This window comes from Desmodus rotundus, chromosome 9, assembly GCF_022682495.2.
Source record: "Desmodus rotundus isolate HL8 chromosome 9, HLdesRot8A.1, whole genome shotgun sequence".
Classification (NCBI taxonomy): Eukaryota; Metazoa; Chordata; class Mammalia; order Chiroptera; family Phyllostomidae; genus Desmodus; species Desmodus rotundus.
Genome location: NC_071395.1, coordinates 97,616,572 through 97,634,993, shown reverse-complemented (window position 1 = coordinate 97,634,993; position 18,422 = coordinate 97,616,572). Strand labels below are relative to the sequence as shown.

General features: G+C 43.1%; 1 protein-coding gene across 1 annotated transcript; it reads right to left on the bottom strand.

The window, feature by feature from the left end:
- Positions 1-14,477: 14,477 nt before the first annotated feature.
- TMEM100 (transmembrane protein 100) lies at positions 14,478-17,569 on the bottom strand. Its single transcript, XM_024573142.4, has 2 exons — positions 17,182-17,569; positions 14,478-15,731 (listed from the first exon to the last, which is right to left on the bottom strand). Exon 2 carries the CDS (start codon positions 15,664-15,666, stop codon positions 15,262-15,264), a length of 405 nt encoding a protein of 134 aa, XP_024428910.1. The 5' UTR covers positions 15,667-15,731; positions 17,182-17,569; the 3' UTR covers positions 14,478-15,261.
- Between the last annotated feature and the right edge of the window lie 853 nt (positions 17,570-18,422).

The window sequence follows — 18,422 nt, the reverse complement described above, 5'->3', positions numbered from 1 at the left end:
TTTCTCCACAGTTTTGTCAATACTAGCATCGGCCTATTATTTATCACGTGTTTCTACCCTGACCCATTTCAACATCCGCTGATACCTGGCAGAGATTATGAGATACCCCAGACAGTTAGAGACCCCAGAGGGAAGTGTTCGATACTTCATACCACCTCTAAAGTATTCTCTCTTTCTTTTGGAAGGATTTTGTTTATTTACTTTTAGATAGAGGGGAAGAGAAGGAGAGAGAGGGTGAGAGAACATTGATATGCCAGAGAAATACCCATCGGTTGCCTCTCATACACCCACAGCTGAGGACCTGGCTCGCAGCCCAGGCATGTGCCCTGACGGGGAACTGAACCAGTGACTGGTTTGCAGAAAGACGCCCAACCCACTGAGGCACACCAGTCAGGGCTCCTCTAAAGTATTCTTGCCAAAAACATAAATCTGAATCTGATCAAGGTTTTACATTTCAATGATAATAAAATTTATTAGTCATTATTATATAATTATTGATAAGTAAACAATAAAATACAAATAAGTAAATCATATAATGAATTATATAACATTATTATAGAAATTAAAGGGAATATGGGGATCAAAGGACGTGTAAATGATACCGTGAGGATTTAACCAGCAGAATGCAGACTACGGGAAACTCTGCGGGACAAACCACTCAATTTCTTCATGAGTAGGAAGCGGTGGGCGGCGGTGGGCAGAGCGGCAGAGGAGGGAAACACACCAAGGGTATTGGTCAACGGCAAGTGGGCGAGTTATTTGGCTTTTGATTCAGCAAATTGTGAGACAACATGGGGCATTTAAATACTGACGAAATGCTTGAGATTAAGGCGATATGGCTAATTTTTAAGACATAATAACTGTACTTAGATTTTTAGAAAGTCTTTCGTGTTTAGAGACACAATAGCAACATTTACAGATGAAACGATATCACATCCAGTACTTTAAAATAATCTGAGGTGAGGGCATTAAGCCCCTAAGATGGGCCATGGGTTGATAATTATTAAAGCTGGGTGATAAGTATATGGTAAGTCACTATATTTTCTCTTTACTTTAGAATATGCTTGAGATTTTCCTAATGTAAAACTATTTTAAATTCAGATTCCTGGGTTTTACCCCATAGAAATTCTGATGCCATAGATCTGAGATAGTACTCAAAAAATCCAAACTTTTAAAAAGTGCCTCAGGAGATTTAGATCAGATGACCCCTCAAGCACAATTTGAGAAAATTAGACCAGACTGTGCAGTTGACTGGAATGGAGAAAACCAAGTAGGAGAAAGTGGCCTTGTCTTTAATGGAGTTGAAGCTCAAGATAAATATCTCCCAGTTTCATTGGATCGTTGTTGACAAATAACTGCCCCAAATTATAATAGTGTTTGTGTGTAATAATCATTCAGGATGTGATTACCAGCACTATTTCCTGACGTGGGCCTTTTTTTCCATCCGATTTTTGAAGAGTCCTCTGAGTCTTGCCTGGTGAGCGAAGGCGAACTCCCTGATTAGATAACCATCCTTGTGAATGCTTTCTTCCTAATCACAATGCTAGGAGAGATGTTGCCAGGCCTTCCAGGAAGGGAGAGACACCCAGTTGTGACCCATTAAATTGGCATCATCAGCTCCCACTCCACCCCTTCCAAAAGGAAAGGCTCTTATAATCCTGGGAAAGGGAGGGAGCAGAGAGGTGACCCAGCAGTCCATCCCAGTGCTGTCAGGTCACATCACATCTCACAGCCCCCTCCCCCTTTTCCTTTCCACTTGGAGACTTTTTCAACTGGAAAGTGCCCCAGGCCCTGGAGTGTGTAATGAAGATGGGGCTGGCTGTGTCACAAAGCCAACTAGCTGAAAATGGAAGGTCCTGCCTTAGATTCTCAGAACACGATCCCTCTCCAGCAGTTAACCCATGGGTGACCCTCCCAGCAAAGCCAACACAAAACACGGGCTGGCTGAGGCTCCCTGGGAACACAAGCATGTGTCCCATCCAGGCCAAGCTCTGCTGTCCAGCCAGCGACAGAAAAGCAGTCTTCCAGAGGAATCTCTGCCTTATCTTGAGCGGTTCCAGCCTTCAGATCTGTCTTGGATCAGATCAGTTCAGGGTAGGTAGATGGAGTGGCTGCATTCCACCCCTTTCCCCAATACACTGTGAATGGCAATGGCCTTGACTCTCCTGCACAATCCAGGGAAACCTCATCGAAGCCCTCTGGTAAGGTAATGAGACGATAGCAAAGATGGGCACTGCTTATATCCTGATTTTTTTTAGACATAGGCCTTCAGATCAGCTCAGGGTGAGAGCTGAGATCAGGTAATCTTGCTTCAGGCTTTGAGTATTCAAGTTCCTCAGTTCTTTGTTATTTACCTTGATGCAATCAACTTGCCTGTTACATCCTTTCCTGCTCCTTCTCCGAGGGTAACCTGCACTCCAGCCAAGGGTGGGCTGGGTGCATTTCCCTGAAGTATCTCACCTGTTCTCCATAGTTATTCTTTCTTCTTCCTGAAATGCTTTCCTCCCCTCAACTCCAATTTCTCTCATTAAAATCATGTTCCAGCTTCAAAGCCTTTTAGGGTACAATTGAACCAAAACTGACACTCTCGTCAAAGTGACCTCCTTTGTACCTTCATCACATTTCAATAAAAATAATAATATTCTTTTGTCACTCACATTTTTTCCTTTTCTTGTATTTTTCTTATTGTGGCATCATGACCCTCTGGATTCCTGCCCTAAGAATCCTTCCACTGCAAACTCCTAGATCTCAACGACGATTTATTATTCAACTTTTGATTTCCTCCAGCTTCAAAAAATCTATTGAATTGAATAAATGCAATCCTGAAATACACACTTAGTTTTCACTTATCAAATATGTCACTTCGTTTTCATTTATCAATTATATAATTAAATGTACAGGGAAGTTAAATGCTGCAACGGATTAACCCAGTGATGCATCCTTACACAATTCAAACAAAAACTCCTTAAGTAACATCAAATTTTATGTCTTCGCTAAAGCTGTATTTGCATATACTAACCACATTAAAAATGAATTGCCTCTGTACTTTGAATGTCATACTCAAAATGTTCTCCACTTTACATAGTTGAAGAAGTGGAGTCTAAAAGACAGAGCTGCCTGGGGAAGTTAATATACTCAGAAGTTCCCCCCGCCCCAGTCTTCCTTACTCTTTCGTGACTTCTGATTGGATTGGGTATGTGAGGAGGGAAAGGGCAGCCCTCTGGGGAGATTAACAATGAGGTATGAAGGATGAAGATCAAAGAGCAGCTTTGGCTGCAGACCACGTAGTAACCGGCAGAGGCTCTCTGATCTCCAGGCTCCTCCATACCCCCTGTAATCTCACACTGCATTTTGCACCCATATTCCGGTCAACACCCTTCTCAGTTACACTCCACCCTTGTTTCTCCCAAGCTTCACCTTCTGCAGGACTATAGGTTGCCGTTGATCTGCAGAGACCTACTGTCTAGCCATCAAACACCACCACCAGGAAAAGTTTCACCAAACTGACATGAAACTGATTTTCAGTTAGTATAAAAGTTCAGGGAAAGTTTGTTTAAACTTTTCTTAAAATGCACACCTAAAATGAATGATCCTAGTTGCTCTTCTATAGTATTTAACTAAATTAAGTAATTTGCAACATGTCCTGAACCTTAAAAAAATTTGCCTTTTAAATCATCCATTGCATGTTGTCTAGAATTCACTCCACAGTAATCAGGTGGTAAATGGGAATGGGCGGGAGGATCCAAATGAACCAAAACTGGTCTTGAGTTGACAATTGTGAATGAAGCTGGAAGAGGGGTGTCTGGGGGTTCAGTGCACCATTCTCTCATTTTAATATATGTTTGTATTTTTCCTTATACATTTTTTCTTTAAAAAAAAATCTGTTTTGTCTTGCAATTCTGCCTCCACACAATTCCGGTATGACTGACTTTTTCAGAAGAGAGGAATCACTTAGCAGGGTTATCTGCTTCCTTAGCATTTCTTCTTAACCCAAGTCGTATCATTTTCTTTCCTTGGCCCAGCCTGGGGCAGCAGGGTTCCGTCTGCTTGGGGAACGCAGGTATTGCGCGCAGGGGGGCCCAGGGATCTTGGGCCTTGCCCGTCTGAATGCTCGGACTCCCTTCGTAACCATTTAAAAATATGCCGTGGTAGTGGGAGTTCCAAGAGCGGTTTTATTTTCTCCGGGAGTTTCAACTACTGCCGCTGGGCTACAAATAGAAACTAGGACGGTGGCTTGCGTGCAAAAGTTGCGGTGTTCTTTTCCTCTTTCTCATTCCTTCTCTCTCTCGTTTCCTCCATTGGAAAAAGCCTCTATGGATGGGCAGTTACCAATGCAAGGATTCACGAGCTCTCCGTTGTTAAATATTTCCAGGATATCAGTGAGCAAAGCTGTTTGGACTGCTGCGAATGACACAGGAAATCAGCCCCCTGTGTCTCCTTTTGGGGAGACTTAAACTATATTCTCAGTCTGGGAGGAAAATATGCTCAGATCTCCAAAAGGAAACCCTGTATGAAAAGGTGACTCTCAATTTGTGCTTCGCAGGAGTTTTGGCACCAGCAAGTTACACAGAGCATTTCTTCAATCACACCAGCAGACGAGAGAGGCTTGCCATTTGACCCCCAGCAGAGTTTGTCCCGCACAAACCACGTCCCAAATACGATTCCGCCCGGTGGGCAGTTTGCTACCATATCAATCACTGGCAGGCGTCCCTTGACAGAGCCTGTCTGATTCCAGGAGGCCCAAGGGACTCCTCGAACAAGCACGAAAGGCAAAGTAAAGAAAAAGAGCGGCGCAGCTGGTTCGAACCCTGGGCTGCGGAGGACGGTGGCCAGAGAGGCTGGATTTACAACTGTCCACCACCCCTCTCATTTTGCACAGGAAAGATACTTCTTTAATCCACCTGTTCAATTATTCATCATGCTATGTGTTTCCTCTTAATTGTCATTCAGGCAAAGCCTTTATGTTGTAAGGGGACACCCTAGAATTTTTTAATGACCTTAGGCACAGTGATTGACACTGGATCCTGGAGTCAGATGTTCCTAGTGACGCAACTTGTTCTTCCAGTAGCAGAAAAGCTTCCTGCCGTGATTAAGTTAGAACTGTGAAAGTGCGAAAGTGTGTTGTCAGCCTTCCTCTGATGCAAGCGCTTTTATTATAGAGTCTAGTTGCAGAGCAGTGAAGCAACAGATGCCTTGCCTCCAAATCTCCCTTCTCTGGACTAGCCACTCTGTACGGGAAGGCAACCTGGGCTGGACCCCTGAAATACTAATGGTCACAGTGACGCCTTCTCCAAACTTAGAGTTTTTCGGACTCTCCCCCTCCCCCCTTGTCTATTTCTTCTTCTGGGTTCATAGGACAATGCGATCCTGACTGGTCTCTGACTGGCAGGCTGCCAGTCTCTGAACTCTCATTAACTACCCCAGTCAAGCAAAACAAGAAGCAATCCATTCTGCATTTGAACTTGACGTGGAAAATCATCTGTGTTTGCTTTTCTCGATAGGAGGCTGAGATGGAGCAAAAGTGTAATTCTATTTTTTTTGGACGTGGCCTGCATTGCCCTGTGAAAACGCTTGAGAACCTGAGAGCCGTGAGTGTCAGAGCCCCTGTGACTCCACGCTGGGTGATCTGTTCCCTGTTAGAACAACACGAAGGGCCTTCTCAGCACCCCGTGCTTGGGTTACCTCCCCTACTCTTCGAGGTTCCTGTACAAAGAGACTTTTAGCATGGGTCTGAGTCCTGAGCGATTTAGTCTCAGTGATTCCTGATTCATTAATTAACCGAAGCTGAACCACCACTAATGCATTGAGACCAAAACACGTATAATGCTGTGGCCTGTAAAACCTGTGATTCACTTAGAAAAGAAGGAAACCAGTAGAAAGTCTGTGGCATTCCCGTTAGTTTTACCCTCAAGACTCTTCCAGGTATTCATTACAAATGATTGTAGGCATTTTGTTCCCATTCTACATTAATATCAGAGGTGCTGGAATCAGTTGAAATGTTGAGGAGTTGACCCTTTAGGCTTTTTTTGCTTTGGTAAAATGGTGCCTGAACTACCTCAGCCAGACTTACCTTAATGTAATCACAAAAAGGTTCATGTTACTGCTTGAATGTCCACTGCCGGGATGTGTTTAACACATTGTATGTAAATACCGGGCGGATGAGGGAGCGGGTGACTGGATGGAGAGGAACCCGGACAGCTCCCTAACATTGCTGCACACCAGAATCAACTTCAGCTCTTTATTTTTACTTGTCATGTTTCTCCAAGTGCGCCTGTATTTCCTCCTTTCATTGTATGCCCTTTTAAAGTGAATTATTGCTCATTATCATAATTCAAACAATATAGAGAAGTCTAAAAAAATTGCCTCCTTTTCCTTGAATTAATACCCCAATGATGTAAAGGCTCTTAAATGATTCACCATATGTTCCACAATTTTTTTTCTTTGTTTCAACAAGCTCAAACACACTTCCAATGTAGTTTTTAAGACTCGTATTGGATGAGAGATATTAGTTGAAAACTTGCTTTTTCGTATAATGTATTGCGGATATTCTTTCAAATTAGGGTAGCCCAATCTGCCTCATTCATTTGATGAGCTACATAGTATATACAATATGTAGATGGACCATAATTCATTCAAGGTTGTTTTTGTGAGTGTACATGCAAATGCTGGTGGTGAAGAAATAAATATTCTTGTAGTTCTATTACATCTATGACTTTCAGATAAATTTCTAGAAGTGATATTTGGAATAAAGTCCATACATATTTAAGTTTTAATAAAATATGGCCATACTACCTGATTCCTCTCCCTTACCAACGGTACATTATTCAGTCTCCCACTTTACTAGAAATCAATGGAGAAATATAAAGCTATCATTATGGTTGTTAATTTTCATTTCCTGGGCCATTTGGGGATTTTTTGTTTGTCAATACAGATCCTGGGTTCCACTTTGAATCTACTGAGCCAGCCCCTCTGGGCCAGCCCCTGAGAAGCCTGGTCTTTATAAAAAGCTGTGAGGTGAGTCCGGTGCAGTCAGCGTTTGGCCAGGCGTTTGGGAGCCACTGACTCTCTCTGACTGGGATGTAAGCTCCATCATGATGGAAGCTTCTATTATTTAAAAACAATCCCCCTCCCCCCAAAAAATGCCCTCAAAAGCAACAAGAAGTGCTTAGAGAAAAATGTGCATTGTATAAACATGTTATATTTTCTGCATGATTTGAAACTATACATTTTATTTCAGATGTTGATGAAAATCTTAATTCACCACCTTAACTTTTTTTTAACGTCTGTGTCCAATTGGGAAGAGCAGTAAATCATAGCTATAGGTATAACCAATATCAAGACTTGTTAAAACATCTTTAGCCATGTGCCAGGGGACACAGAACCCCGAGGTAGGGTGTTCTGTAGGAACTTTCAGTTCCTGGGCCGGTGAGGCAGTGGCAAGATGGAACGAAAGACAGAAGACCCGAATCTGGGTGTGAGTCTTATTTCTATCACGTAGGAACTGTGTGATCACAAGCAAACCATTTAACCTCTCCAAGGTTAACCTCCGTTTCCCTAACTAAAAATGAGGATAATATTTTATAAAGCCTCTGGAAGGAGTTAGCCAGGCAATGCAGGTGAAAAGGCGATGTCCACATCAGGGCACCAAGCAAATGCCACCCAGCCCTCCTAAGCTTGTTAGCATCAGGGTCATTGTTGAAATGGGTAAATATGGATATGGATACACTGAACGTAAACAACTTCTGACTGAGAAGGCAAAACATTCATATGTATGTGGATTTGGAAGGGGGGCGGAGGCTCCTGCCAGATATGGTCGAATGAAAATATCTGTGTCAACTCATTTTCTTGCGGTGTTTGCAATTTCACTCATGAGGGAACTGCTATTTTTCTATTAATATCCCATTTAAACTGATTTTTGTGTGGCTTCTGTAGTTTTATACATTATACAAACTCATTCAAGGCATATATCAGCTAGAAAAATTAACTTTAAAAATTGACTTAAAATTAACTTTATGATAGATTATAGTACTACTACCTAAGATATTGAGTACCAGTCATTGACATAAAGTGCTGTGTATCTATTAACTTAATACTTGCTACTGTCCTATGAGGTGTACCATTATTGTTCCCATTTTGTTGATGAGGAAACTGAGGCTCATGGAGAAGTTGTCTTGTACGGAAACACACAGCTAATAAGTAGTAAAGATGAATTCCAAGTCCAGGTACTTTGTCTCTAGGGTTCTTGCCTTTAGCCCCAGTGCTACGCTGTCTTCAGGGAAGACAGTTATGTTATGATGATGAAGAGGAAGAGTTTAGTTATGATAATATATTTTATTCATGACCCTCATAGTGCTCACAGATTGAAAGGAAGTGTTTCTGCTCAACTGAAACCTGAACATTTGAGTCTCTCGCCCTAAGTTTGAGCCCTATGGATATTGGAGTTATACGCCTCTTTTCTTGGACACAGTTTTGCAATTGATAAATCCCCTTAACAAGTTCTTTCATTTCAGCCTTACAACAATCCAGTGTGGTGGAGGGGCTGAAGGCCAGCTTTCTCCGTGACCTGTCACCAGTCACTCATGGCCTGTCCAGGCGTATTCCTGTGTGCTCTTCCTTACTCCCTATCCATGGCTAACTCCTCTACCCTTCCTGGTCTTATCAAGTCACCACCAGCAGGAAGACTTCTTTGATTACCCCTAGAGTGTGTTACATTTTCCTGCTATGCACTTTTTTGCCACACCCTGTCTCTGGTTTCAGAAGGAGGCTGGCTGATAGGTTCTGAGTCTAGAATTTTCCACACCGGAAACTCAAGGAGGCTGAGGATGAGAGCATTAGCTCTGGTGGCCAAAGACACAGTCAAAGTCCTGAATCAGTCCCATGTTCACTAATAGGAGTGTCTTGATGACTGTAAAGGGCTACAAATATATGGGGGTTGTGATAAGGAGACCCGGCTTCAGATGGCAAATAATTCAGCAGTCATCTATGATCTGAGTTCTGGTTTCTCAAGACTGTTGACTCACTCGTGCCTTAGCTCAGACACCTGACCCTGTGTTGCTTGGCTTCTGCTTAAGATGTTTCTTCAAGAATGAAGCATTGAAAGATTTCACTGTACCAGGGAGCAAAGAGTAATGGGTAAGTGGGTGGGTTCTAGAGTTTGAACTCAGATCCTACCCTATTAGCTGTGTGCATTCAGTTAGTAGGCTTAATCTGTGACTCAGTTTCCTCCTCGGTAAAATGAAGATAATAGCAGTACCTACTTCATTGGATTGTTGTGAGGGTCAAATGAGATTATTCATGCAAAACTCAGAGCATAGTGTTTGGAGCATAGCGAGCGCATGACAAAATCTATTGTTAGTACTGTGTTGTCAGTACTGTTAGCACGGACTAGCCCAATCTCTAGTCTGGTCTCCTGGTCTCCAGGACACTTCCCTGAGAAGTTATCTTCTGTTGCTTTGCTTCTTCAAAGCCCAAATATAAATCTTATTTTTCCACTATAATTTCTTCTCCAATCTCTCTGCCCCTTCTCAGCCCAAGTCCTGGTGCCGCATCCCCTAATACACACTTTAAAAGCAAGTGTTACACTGAGCAGAATGGCTACAGTGAAAAAGAGGGAAAGTAAAAAATTCACGAAGATGTAATGCATCCAGCTCTTTCCTGTGGTGCCAGGAGGGAAATAAACCCATTTCACCATTTTTGAAAACTGTCTGGCAGTGAAGCTGGACATATCTTTTAATTCAGGAATTGCACTCCTAGGCCTGTACTTAACAGAAACGTATATGTGTGTGCGCTGAAAATCACACAGAAGAAATTTCACAGTAGCACGATGTTCGTTATCTATTGCTGAATAACAAATCACTCCAAAACTGAGCAACTTCGAACAACAAACCTTGATTACCTCATGGGTTCTGTGGGTTCTGCAGGCATCTGCAAGGGACCTAGCTGGATGAATGGCCAATCTATCCATTAGGCAGAGTGTATGCAGTGTCTAGAGACTATAACAATATTTTTCAGCACAATTTCCTTTTGCTCCTTTTTTTTTCTTTTAGTGGAGAAAAGGTCCATGAAGACAAAAGTTCCCAGGGCCCATAAAAGTCACAAAATGCAGCCCTAGCTGGTGGCCCTAGCTGGTGGTCCTAGTTGGTCCTAGCTGAGGGTCTGTCACTGAGCTTTCAGTCAAGCTGTCAGCTAAGGACACAGTCATCAGAAGATTCTACTGGGAGAGGATCCACTTCCAAGTTCATTCAGGTAGTTGGCGGAAGGTCTCAGCTCCTTTCCCTCTCTGGCTGTTGGTTGGAGGACTCAGTTCCTTACCACAGGGGCCTCACCATGGCGGTCTGAGTATCCCCAGGACATCTTCACAACCTAATCTCGGAAGTAACTTCCTATCTGCCGCATCTGCCATATTCTGTTGCTCACATAAACCACCCCTGAGATGATGTAGGAGGGCTGTGAATACCGGGAGGTGGGGGTCACAGGGGTCATTCGAGAGGCTGACTACCATACGAACAATTTTTAATAGTTTGAAACTAGAAATTATCCAAATGACTGTCAACAATGGAAGTGATAACTAGATGATGGTAGATTTGTGCAATGGAGTTCTATACAGGAATGAGAATGAACCATTTATAACTACATGCAACAAACAATATGCATGTATCTCACAAACCTCATATTGCAAAGAGGCCAGGCACAGAGAATACACACCATATGATACCACTTGTATAAGTGAAAAAATAGGCAAAACCACTCTGCGTGTGGGAGGTGAGGATAGTGGTTCCCCCTGAAAAAAATAGCTGATGGAAGTAGATTCAAGGCAGGGGAGGGGGCTCTGGAGTCTGGCAATATTTGGTTGCCTGACCGGGGTGTTAGTTCCACAGGTTTATTTGTGAAATGTATTGAGCTGTACACCTTTCTCTATTATACTTTAAAAAGAGGGTTTCAAAAGTAGCTGATGCATTATCTTTCTTGTCTCCCTTTCCGAAACAGGCGTCCTGGAAATGATACCGGTTATGGCTAAGCATAAATCTGGGGTAGCTGTAATATCTGGTCAGCATACTGGTCCTGCTCTAGGCCTTCCTTGGTGGAATCAGTCCGTCATGCTCCCTGAACTGTGGTTTGTTCCTCTGCAGAGCTGGGTGGGCCCTAGCACTGCCGGCTTCAAAGAGTGGTAGAGAATACCCGGTAATGCCAGGCCCAGTTGGGTCTATTGTGTTCAATACACAAGATTAAGAGCTAGGGTGAAGGAGTCTTGTAAAAGTCAAATTTTAAAAAAATTCCCTTGAAATTCCTTAGATAAACTTTAAATCACTGGGGTGCCCTTGGAGGAATTTACTTCATTTCTCTACATTTCTGCCCTGGTCTTCGTTGCTGCTAGGCAGCTTTAATGATGGTGAGGGGGAGGGTGTCTCACTCTCCTGGTTTTTTGTTGTGGTGGCTGAGGGCACCTAGTTGAGTTTCCATATTAAATATACCTTTGCAATGACTCCAGTATATGTGAAAGCCCTGCATGTTATAACAAATCACTCCAAAACTGAGCAGCTTCAAACAACAAGCATTGGTTTCTATGGGTTCTGTGGGCATCTGCAAGGGACCTAGCTGGATGAATGGCCAATCCATTAAGAAAATTAAGATATTAAGAAAATGTAAGGTATGACTCATCTTTGGAACAGGTGCTTTCCCCAGTTTATCTTGGGTCTAGAGAGCCTTGTGGATAATGTCAAGGTTAAAGAAAGTGACTAAGTAAAGCCATCTAATCAAAACAAGGGGCTGCTTGATGCTAAATGACATGTTAGGACAATGAGCAGAGAAAGAAGCTGAAGTCAACATTAGATATTATTGTAAATAGTAATTTTATGATTATGTCATACTTTATAGTTTACAAAATAATTTCTTAAAGATTAATCTTATGTTAAAGATGAGGCTTACCTTCTCAAGATCACTTGACTAGTTTCACAGAAGAGCTGGGATCCATAATCAGATCTTCTAACTTCAAAACCATAATACTTCCCAGGAGACCAGGGGATCCCCTCCCCTTCTCCCTTCTTTCTCTGCTCTCTGTGGTCTTCCCTCTGTCTGCCTGTCTGTCTGTCTCTCTCTCTGTCTCCCTCTCCCTTTAGGGGTGAGGGTGGTACAAAGAAGTAGGTTTGAGGACTTGTGTGTGACTGGCTGTCCTAGGCTCAGCCACCTGCACAGTCCACCTGACCTTGACCACCTTCCCTAGGCAAGATCCCCTAGATTAATTACGACAGTGAGGTGGGAAGAGCAGGGTTACCAGTGTGGCTGTGGTTCTCACCTGGACAGAAACCTGCTCCACGGAATGAGGTTAAAAGTCATTCCTGTGCATTCTGGGATGTGTGGGGTTTAGGGAAAACCCTGCTGGGAGATACAGCTAGTTTCTGATGCCCCAGGATGGGGCCAGGTTGTTATTTTAATACACATATACCTACATCATACCTATGAATGCATTTAACATCTGCTTATCGCTATATGGTAAAAGCATTTGCAAAGACAAACCTTGCCCAATAAAGACACGTGTTATGAGATAATTTTGATATGATAATTCAAGTCTGGTTTTGACTAGGACTGTGTGACCAAAGTCTCTCTAGACAGGGCAAGTCCTTCCCATACTTTCAAGGAGAACCCAGAAATAGCTACCGTGAAGTGGCTTGGGGAGGAGGGTACGGGTGGGCTCAGTGGGGGATCTTTGCTGAGTCCTCAAATCCAGAAGAGAGAATTTCTGTCTCCAGATATGATCCCATGTCGGTCTTTACAATTTAAGTCCTTCCATGGTATTTCTTTTGGGACTCAGGTAGCAGCATGAGGCCCCCTGGTGGCCTGAAGTAATGCATGGGTTTACTTTTCAGGCGTTTTGAAGGGCAGGTGTGGCCGGTGAGAAGTGGCTGGTGAGAAGTACCTGGTTATAAAGACTCACCTAGACCTGGTGCTTACGGTGGGGCAAGGCACAGGAGGATGACCTATTTTTAAGAGAGTTGGGAACTAAAGTATTTTCTTTTACGTGATTAAAACCAATGGACTAATTTGGGGTAAACCACTCACTTTTTAATTGTTTAGTCTTTAGTTTATTTAGCAAACCCTTCTTGAGTACCTATCCTGCACAAAACATTTTATTAGGCATCATATGCAGTGAAAAGAAATAAAGACACATCATACACTTCTTAGGAGATTTGGAAGAGAATAAAACATTTATGGCACCCACATGGAAGAAAACAAAAGGTACCCTCAGAGAATAAGTAAGTAAAGACTCTCGAAGGGGCAGTTACCTTCAGATAAAAGAGAAGCTTCTAGGAAGAGGTTGTGTTTAAGCTGGGGCTCTAATGAGAAGCAGAATGTGGATATATCGAGACGGAGGGGGAAAAGATGGCATCCTGGAGGAGGAAAAACAGGAGTTTGAATGGACATGGAGGAAAGCAAAGGCTGATCCAGGAATGGAGAATAGTCCAGTCTGGCTCAACTCGTAAGGAGTTTTCAGGCTGCAGTGAGAGTGAAAGCTGGATGCCTCTGTTTGGACCAGACTGTGGAGAACCTTGAACACTTGCCTGAGAAATGTCTTCATCAGCAGTGGGGAGCCTTTGAATATCTTTGCACGGAGAGAGGCCTGTCAAAGCACAGACTCCATCCCGTTGAAATGAATACAGTGCCACACTCTTGTGTTTCTCCAGAGGGGTGTTGATCTCCGTGTGTGTTGAAGATAACTGTGGTGTACTCAGCTGCAGTCAACAGCTCCGGGCTCTCCCTATCTGACCTTCAAAGCCAGGAATAACTAAGGCATCAGGGCATCTCCCCTTAACAAAACTACCTGAGCACCAGGGAGTGGTCAGCACCAGAGGTTCCTGACCTGTTTAATTAAATTTCTTGGTAGAATGCCTTCCATCCAAAGGGCTATGCTAGATTTGTTTTGTTTCGCCTTGTTTTCCCAAGGTTAAAAACAAAAAAAAAGGGCCTCATACCAAACTATCTTCCTGCTCTAGTTACCTGTGGTTTAAACTATATGGACCAGGAGTATTTCTGGCTAGAGGTATGGGGTAGAGTCCTAGCCATATGTGGAATAGCTCGATGTTCACCGAATTGAAGCAGTAACCTTAGACCTAACACAGTTAAGCAGCCTAAGAATCTACACAATGTCTGGCATATAGTTGGTGCTCAGAAATATTTTCAGCAAATAGTTAATGACTGACTATTCAATGACTATATAAAACACATTGAACAACACATTATAAAACCCCAGACCCCATGATTTCTTAATTGTGATGGCATAGACATCTTTTAGACTATAGTAAAAACAATTAACAACATTCTTTGGAAGTCACACATAAAAATCATGTATAAAAAAATAAAATTTTTCTAGTTGAGTTAGGAAGAAGCAACAGGCCCATTTGAGAGACATACAATTGAGACACTGCAATGAGCTGAGGGAAGATGGGCAATTTGGAGCCACAATAAAAGCAACTGCAACAGAAACAGACGTTTCCGAAGTTTCAGCAGCAATGAGTATTTATTATTTCAAATGAAATGTACATTAAACCTTAATATAAAAATCCTCAAAAGTGCTATGTTGGATTATTTTAATATTAATATAATGCCCTCCCCTCTGTCATCTAGGAACTACACCCTTTACCTCTTTTCACTTCTGTCACATCATTATAATCGCCTAAAATTGTCCAATGTTAAAACATAAAAAATATTAGTTTATTCGTCAAGAGAAAGTACCACCAGTTATGAGTTCCTGAAAGTGAAAGATAAAACAGGTGCCAGACAAGCAGCTTATTGAAACAAGAAATCATCATAGAATTTCATAGAAGGACGCCGAGTCCAAGGCCATTTACGCTCTCAGCAGAACGTTTTCTGACGCAGCTTCTTAGCCGTGTGGGTTATTTCTTTTGGAGGCGGGTCCCTGGTGTGCCAGAACCGTCTGATTCTTTTCTCTTCTTTTCTTGGCTCCTTTCCAAGGTGAACCAAACGTTGGCTAGCGCTGCATACCTCCCATGACCCTGACCATCGTTCACGTGGAGAGAAAACTGCATTTACAATCTGAGAAACAGCCCTTGGAGTCAAGTTTGTCGTTAAAGAAGATACAAGTTGTTCCTTGACCGGGAGAACCCCCTCCGCCCTCCCACCCTCCATCCACTCCCATTCCTCTGGCCTGCGCAGGTGCCAAGTCCGTCGTCTCCCACCCGAGTTCTGGGTGAACTGGCTGATGCAGGGAGAGCAGGATGTTCAGGCCACGTACCCCACTTGGTCTCGCTAGGCAAACAAACTTCTCTGATTTACCACCAGAGCCGTCTGACTCTCCCGTCTCTTGGTTTTTTTGTTCCTCTGTCTCACCTTCCAGCACAAGGCACTGGAGGCTAACAAGACAAGTCCTGACGACAGAAGAGCCAGGCCCAAGATGGAGATGATGGAGCCATGGGAGTTGAAGCTGTAGGCCACTGCGGTGACCACTATCCCAGTGATGAGGATCACCACGGCGAAGGGGATGAGGCAGCGGTAGCAGGAGAGCTCTGCACCCCCGGTGGCAGCCATCAGCTGGATCTCACTGACCAGGGGGACCGTAGTGACCACAACCTCACCCTTGGGGCTCTTCTCCACTGTCCCTGGGTCGGGAGATTTTGGGGTTCCCAGGATCTCCTTGATGGGCTCTTCAGTCATTTTTACAGCAGTGTTTCTTAGCTGAGTTCACAGATTAGATGTGGGAGTTCTCTCCAGGGTGGAGGCTGTGGAGAAGATGGGAGGTGTCAGCTAAATGCACGAGAGAGCGCCCTATGAGGAAAAGAAAAGAGCTGGGGAGACACCACTGTGTTCCTTCCCAGAAGGCACGAATGCATGTGAAAATCAACCATAATTTCTTTTTCTAATCATTTGCATTCTCTTTGCACTGAGCAAAAAGCAAGATAGAGCAGGTAACCATAAAGAAAGGGAAGATATAAAAAGCAGGAAGCACTTTGCAGTGTTTAATAAACCCTGGCGGTCTGCAAATGTTTTACTAGCCTTTCCACTTTGTCTATTGCTTCTCTTTCCCCTAAGCACACTGAAAAGCCTCAATCCTAACCCAAAGACCTCATTCAGAGGGAGACTATGTTATAAACAATACTTCGCACAGTCCGTTCCACAACTCATAGCAACTTAGGCTCTGCCAATGTTTCCAGGCATAACGTGCGTTCTTTCCAAACTATCACCCATTCACTGCCCACGGAATCAATGTCAAGACCAGAGCCAGTGTACAAATGATGTTCTTCTACATCAACTTGACAGTCAACAAGTCTTTATTGTGTAACTGTTCAACACACAACACAACGTGTCCTGGGACCCAGATATGGACGCAGTTCAGCAGAAATTCAGTGGCAATTAGGCTAAGATGTGTGTCTAAGATGTGTCTAAAATATCCCCCAATCCATACAAAAGGGATGGAAAAAGAAATACTAAGAAAAAAATCAACAATATGTAGGAGATAATTTTATCCTTTTTTACATTAAAAATAAGATCAATCATCAGAGTAATCAGTTGTCAATTCACAAATTTTCCATTAAACTCAACAAGGAATTTTGACATGAAGCGGACCAGGACATGTTGAAAAAAATAAGCTTGTTTTCAGTAAAGTTTTACAAGTTCATTTGGCCCCAAGCTCCTTGTGTACAAAACTTGCTGCGATGCACCTCTCTAAATATTTTAAATCTGAACATTTCTGGACAAAATCTGAGATCCCATCAAAAGCATCTGCTTGACATGCTGCCTCTGAGAAATCAGTGAAAATTCTTGTATGCCGCTCAGACATGTTAAGTCATTTTTTTTTGTCCCCGAGAGGCCACCTAGCAGCTAAACAGTGGAGCAGTTGTAATTATCGAGTTTAAAGGAAGATCCGGGAGGGTATTTCAATGAGCTTAATACTTGGGATACATTAAGCATCCACCGAAAATAAATTCAAGCTCAAATCAAACCTCCCACGTCCTTTCCTGCCCTGGGAGGTCAAAATATCACTCCCTGGGCAATGAAGCTAAGTGTATGAGAGCTGCCCATTTGCATAAACTTTTTAGTCACCGTATTAATCACTGCCTTCCAGTAAGAGGATATTTGAGATTATGTCTGAAAGGAAACATCTTTACCCCAAAGCTGAGACTTAAGCTATAATTGGAAGTTAATAGCTGTCCCCAAACTACTTACACGTACCTCAGAGAGAAGCAAGCCATTACTAGGGAGACCAGTGGGCTTGGTGGGGAAGGCACTTCGGCGCTTCAGCTTCTTCTGGTCAACTCCTGGGAAAAGAGACCATAACAGCGTGCCTGTCAAGGAAATGACAGGGCAGGGACCTCCTCGGGAGGGAAAAAGAAAAGATATAAAAATCCTGTAGTATTGCCTGGTTTTAGATCCTGCAGTTCCTTCTCTCACTCTACCTCTGTTCCTAAATGACGCTTGTCTTTCCCTCGCTCTCTTTTTATTTCCTCCCCCTCTGATGGCCCCTCCCTGTCATTTTTTTTTTCCCTTCGTTCTTTTCCTTGCCAGCAGATTCTGAGTTTTGGCTTCCCCCAGCTCTGCTCAGTGACATGATAAGTCAGAATCATTCTAGAGTCCCCAGAGACGGGAGCCGGCTTTTACGTTATTTCTCTTGCAGCATTGACTAAGTAGACTGGTTTGCATTACTCATTTTTTCCCCAGCCAACCACCAGATCCTCCTCCCACCCATCAGGCGTTTTCATAAGAAAATCCCCGAGTCAGCTTTGCAGACCCAGCTGAGGTGACAGAGCTGAAGGGGGACAGATACTTTAGGGTGGCAGGAACAGCTGCGAAGTTATCCAGCAGCTGAATTCAGCCTCTAAGCCAGCAAAAATCTATGTTCCTAGGTTTTCCTAGTGTTCTTTATTTATTTGTGTGTGCTGGCCAACTGAAGCTTAAAACCCTGTCTATTGATATTAATTCATTTAGAAATGAGACGGGAGATACAAATTATTTTGCGGTTAAGAGGGAAAACCAGTCAGGAAATTATCATCATCTTTGTCATTTGCAGAGTACCCACTATGGGCTGGACATGTGCGATCTACACATATTACCATTAATTCTCAGTGGTTTACAAGTGGATTTATAACTGAGTTTATAAATAGTTAAAAATGAAGCTCAGAGAGGTTAAGTCATCTGACAAAGGTCACAGAGAGAGAGAAGCCTTTGGTTTGAACCCTAGTCTTTAATGGGCACAACCACCACACGGGGAGCTTGTTAAATGTAGATTCTGATGCAGGGATCTGTGACGAGCGCCTGCCCAGTGCCCATCTGCTGTTCCTTGACTCACTTAAAGGAACAGGTATTATAAACTTTCAGACACACAGGGCTTGACACTGGACCCTCTCACACAATAAAGTTAAAGATCAACTTCCCACCCCTCTCCCTAAATGGACTTATCAGTTTACACTTTATTA

What these genes read in the sequence shown, in the direction of transcription:
- TMEM100 (XM_024573142.4), bottom strand. Translation starts at nt 15,666, where the DNA reads ATGACTGAAGAGCCCATCAAGGAGATCCTGGGAACCCCAAAATCTCCC.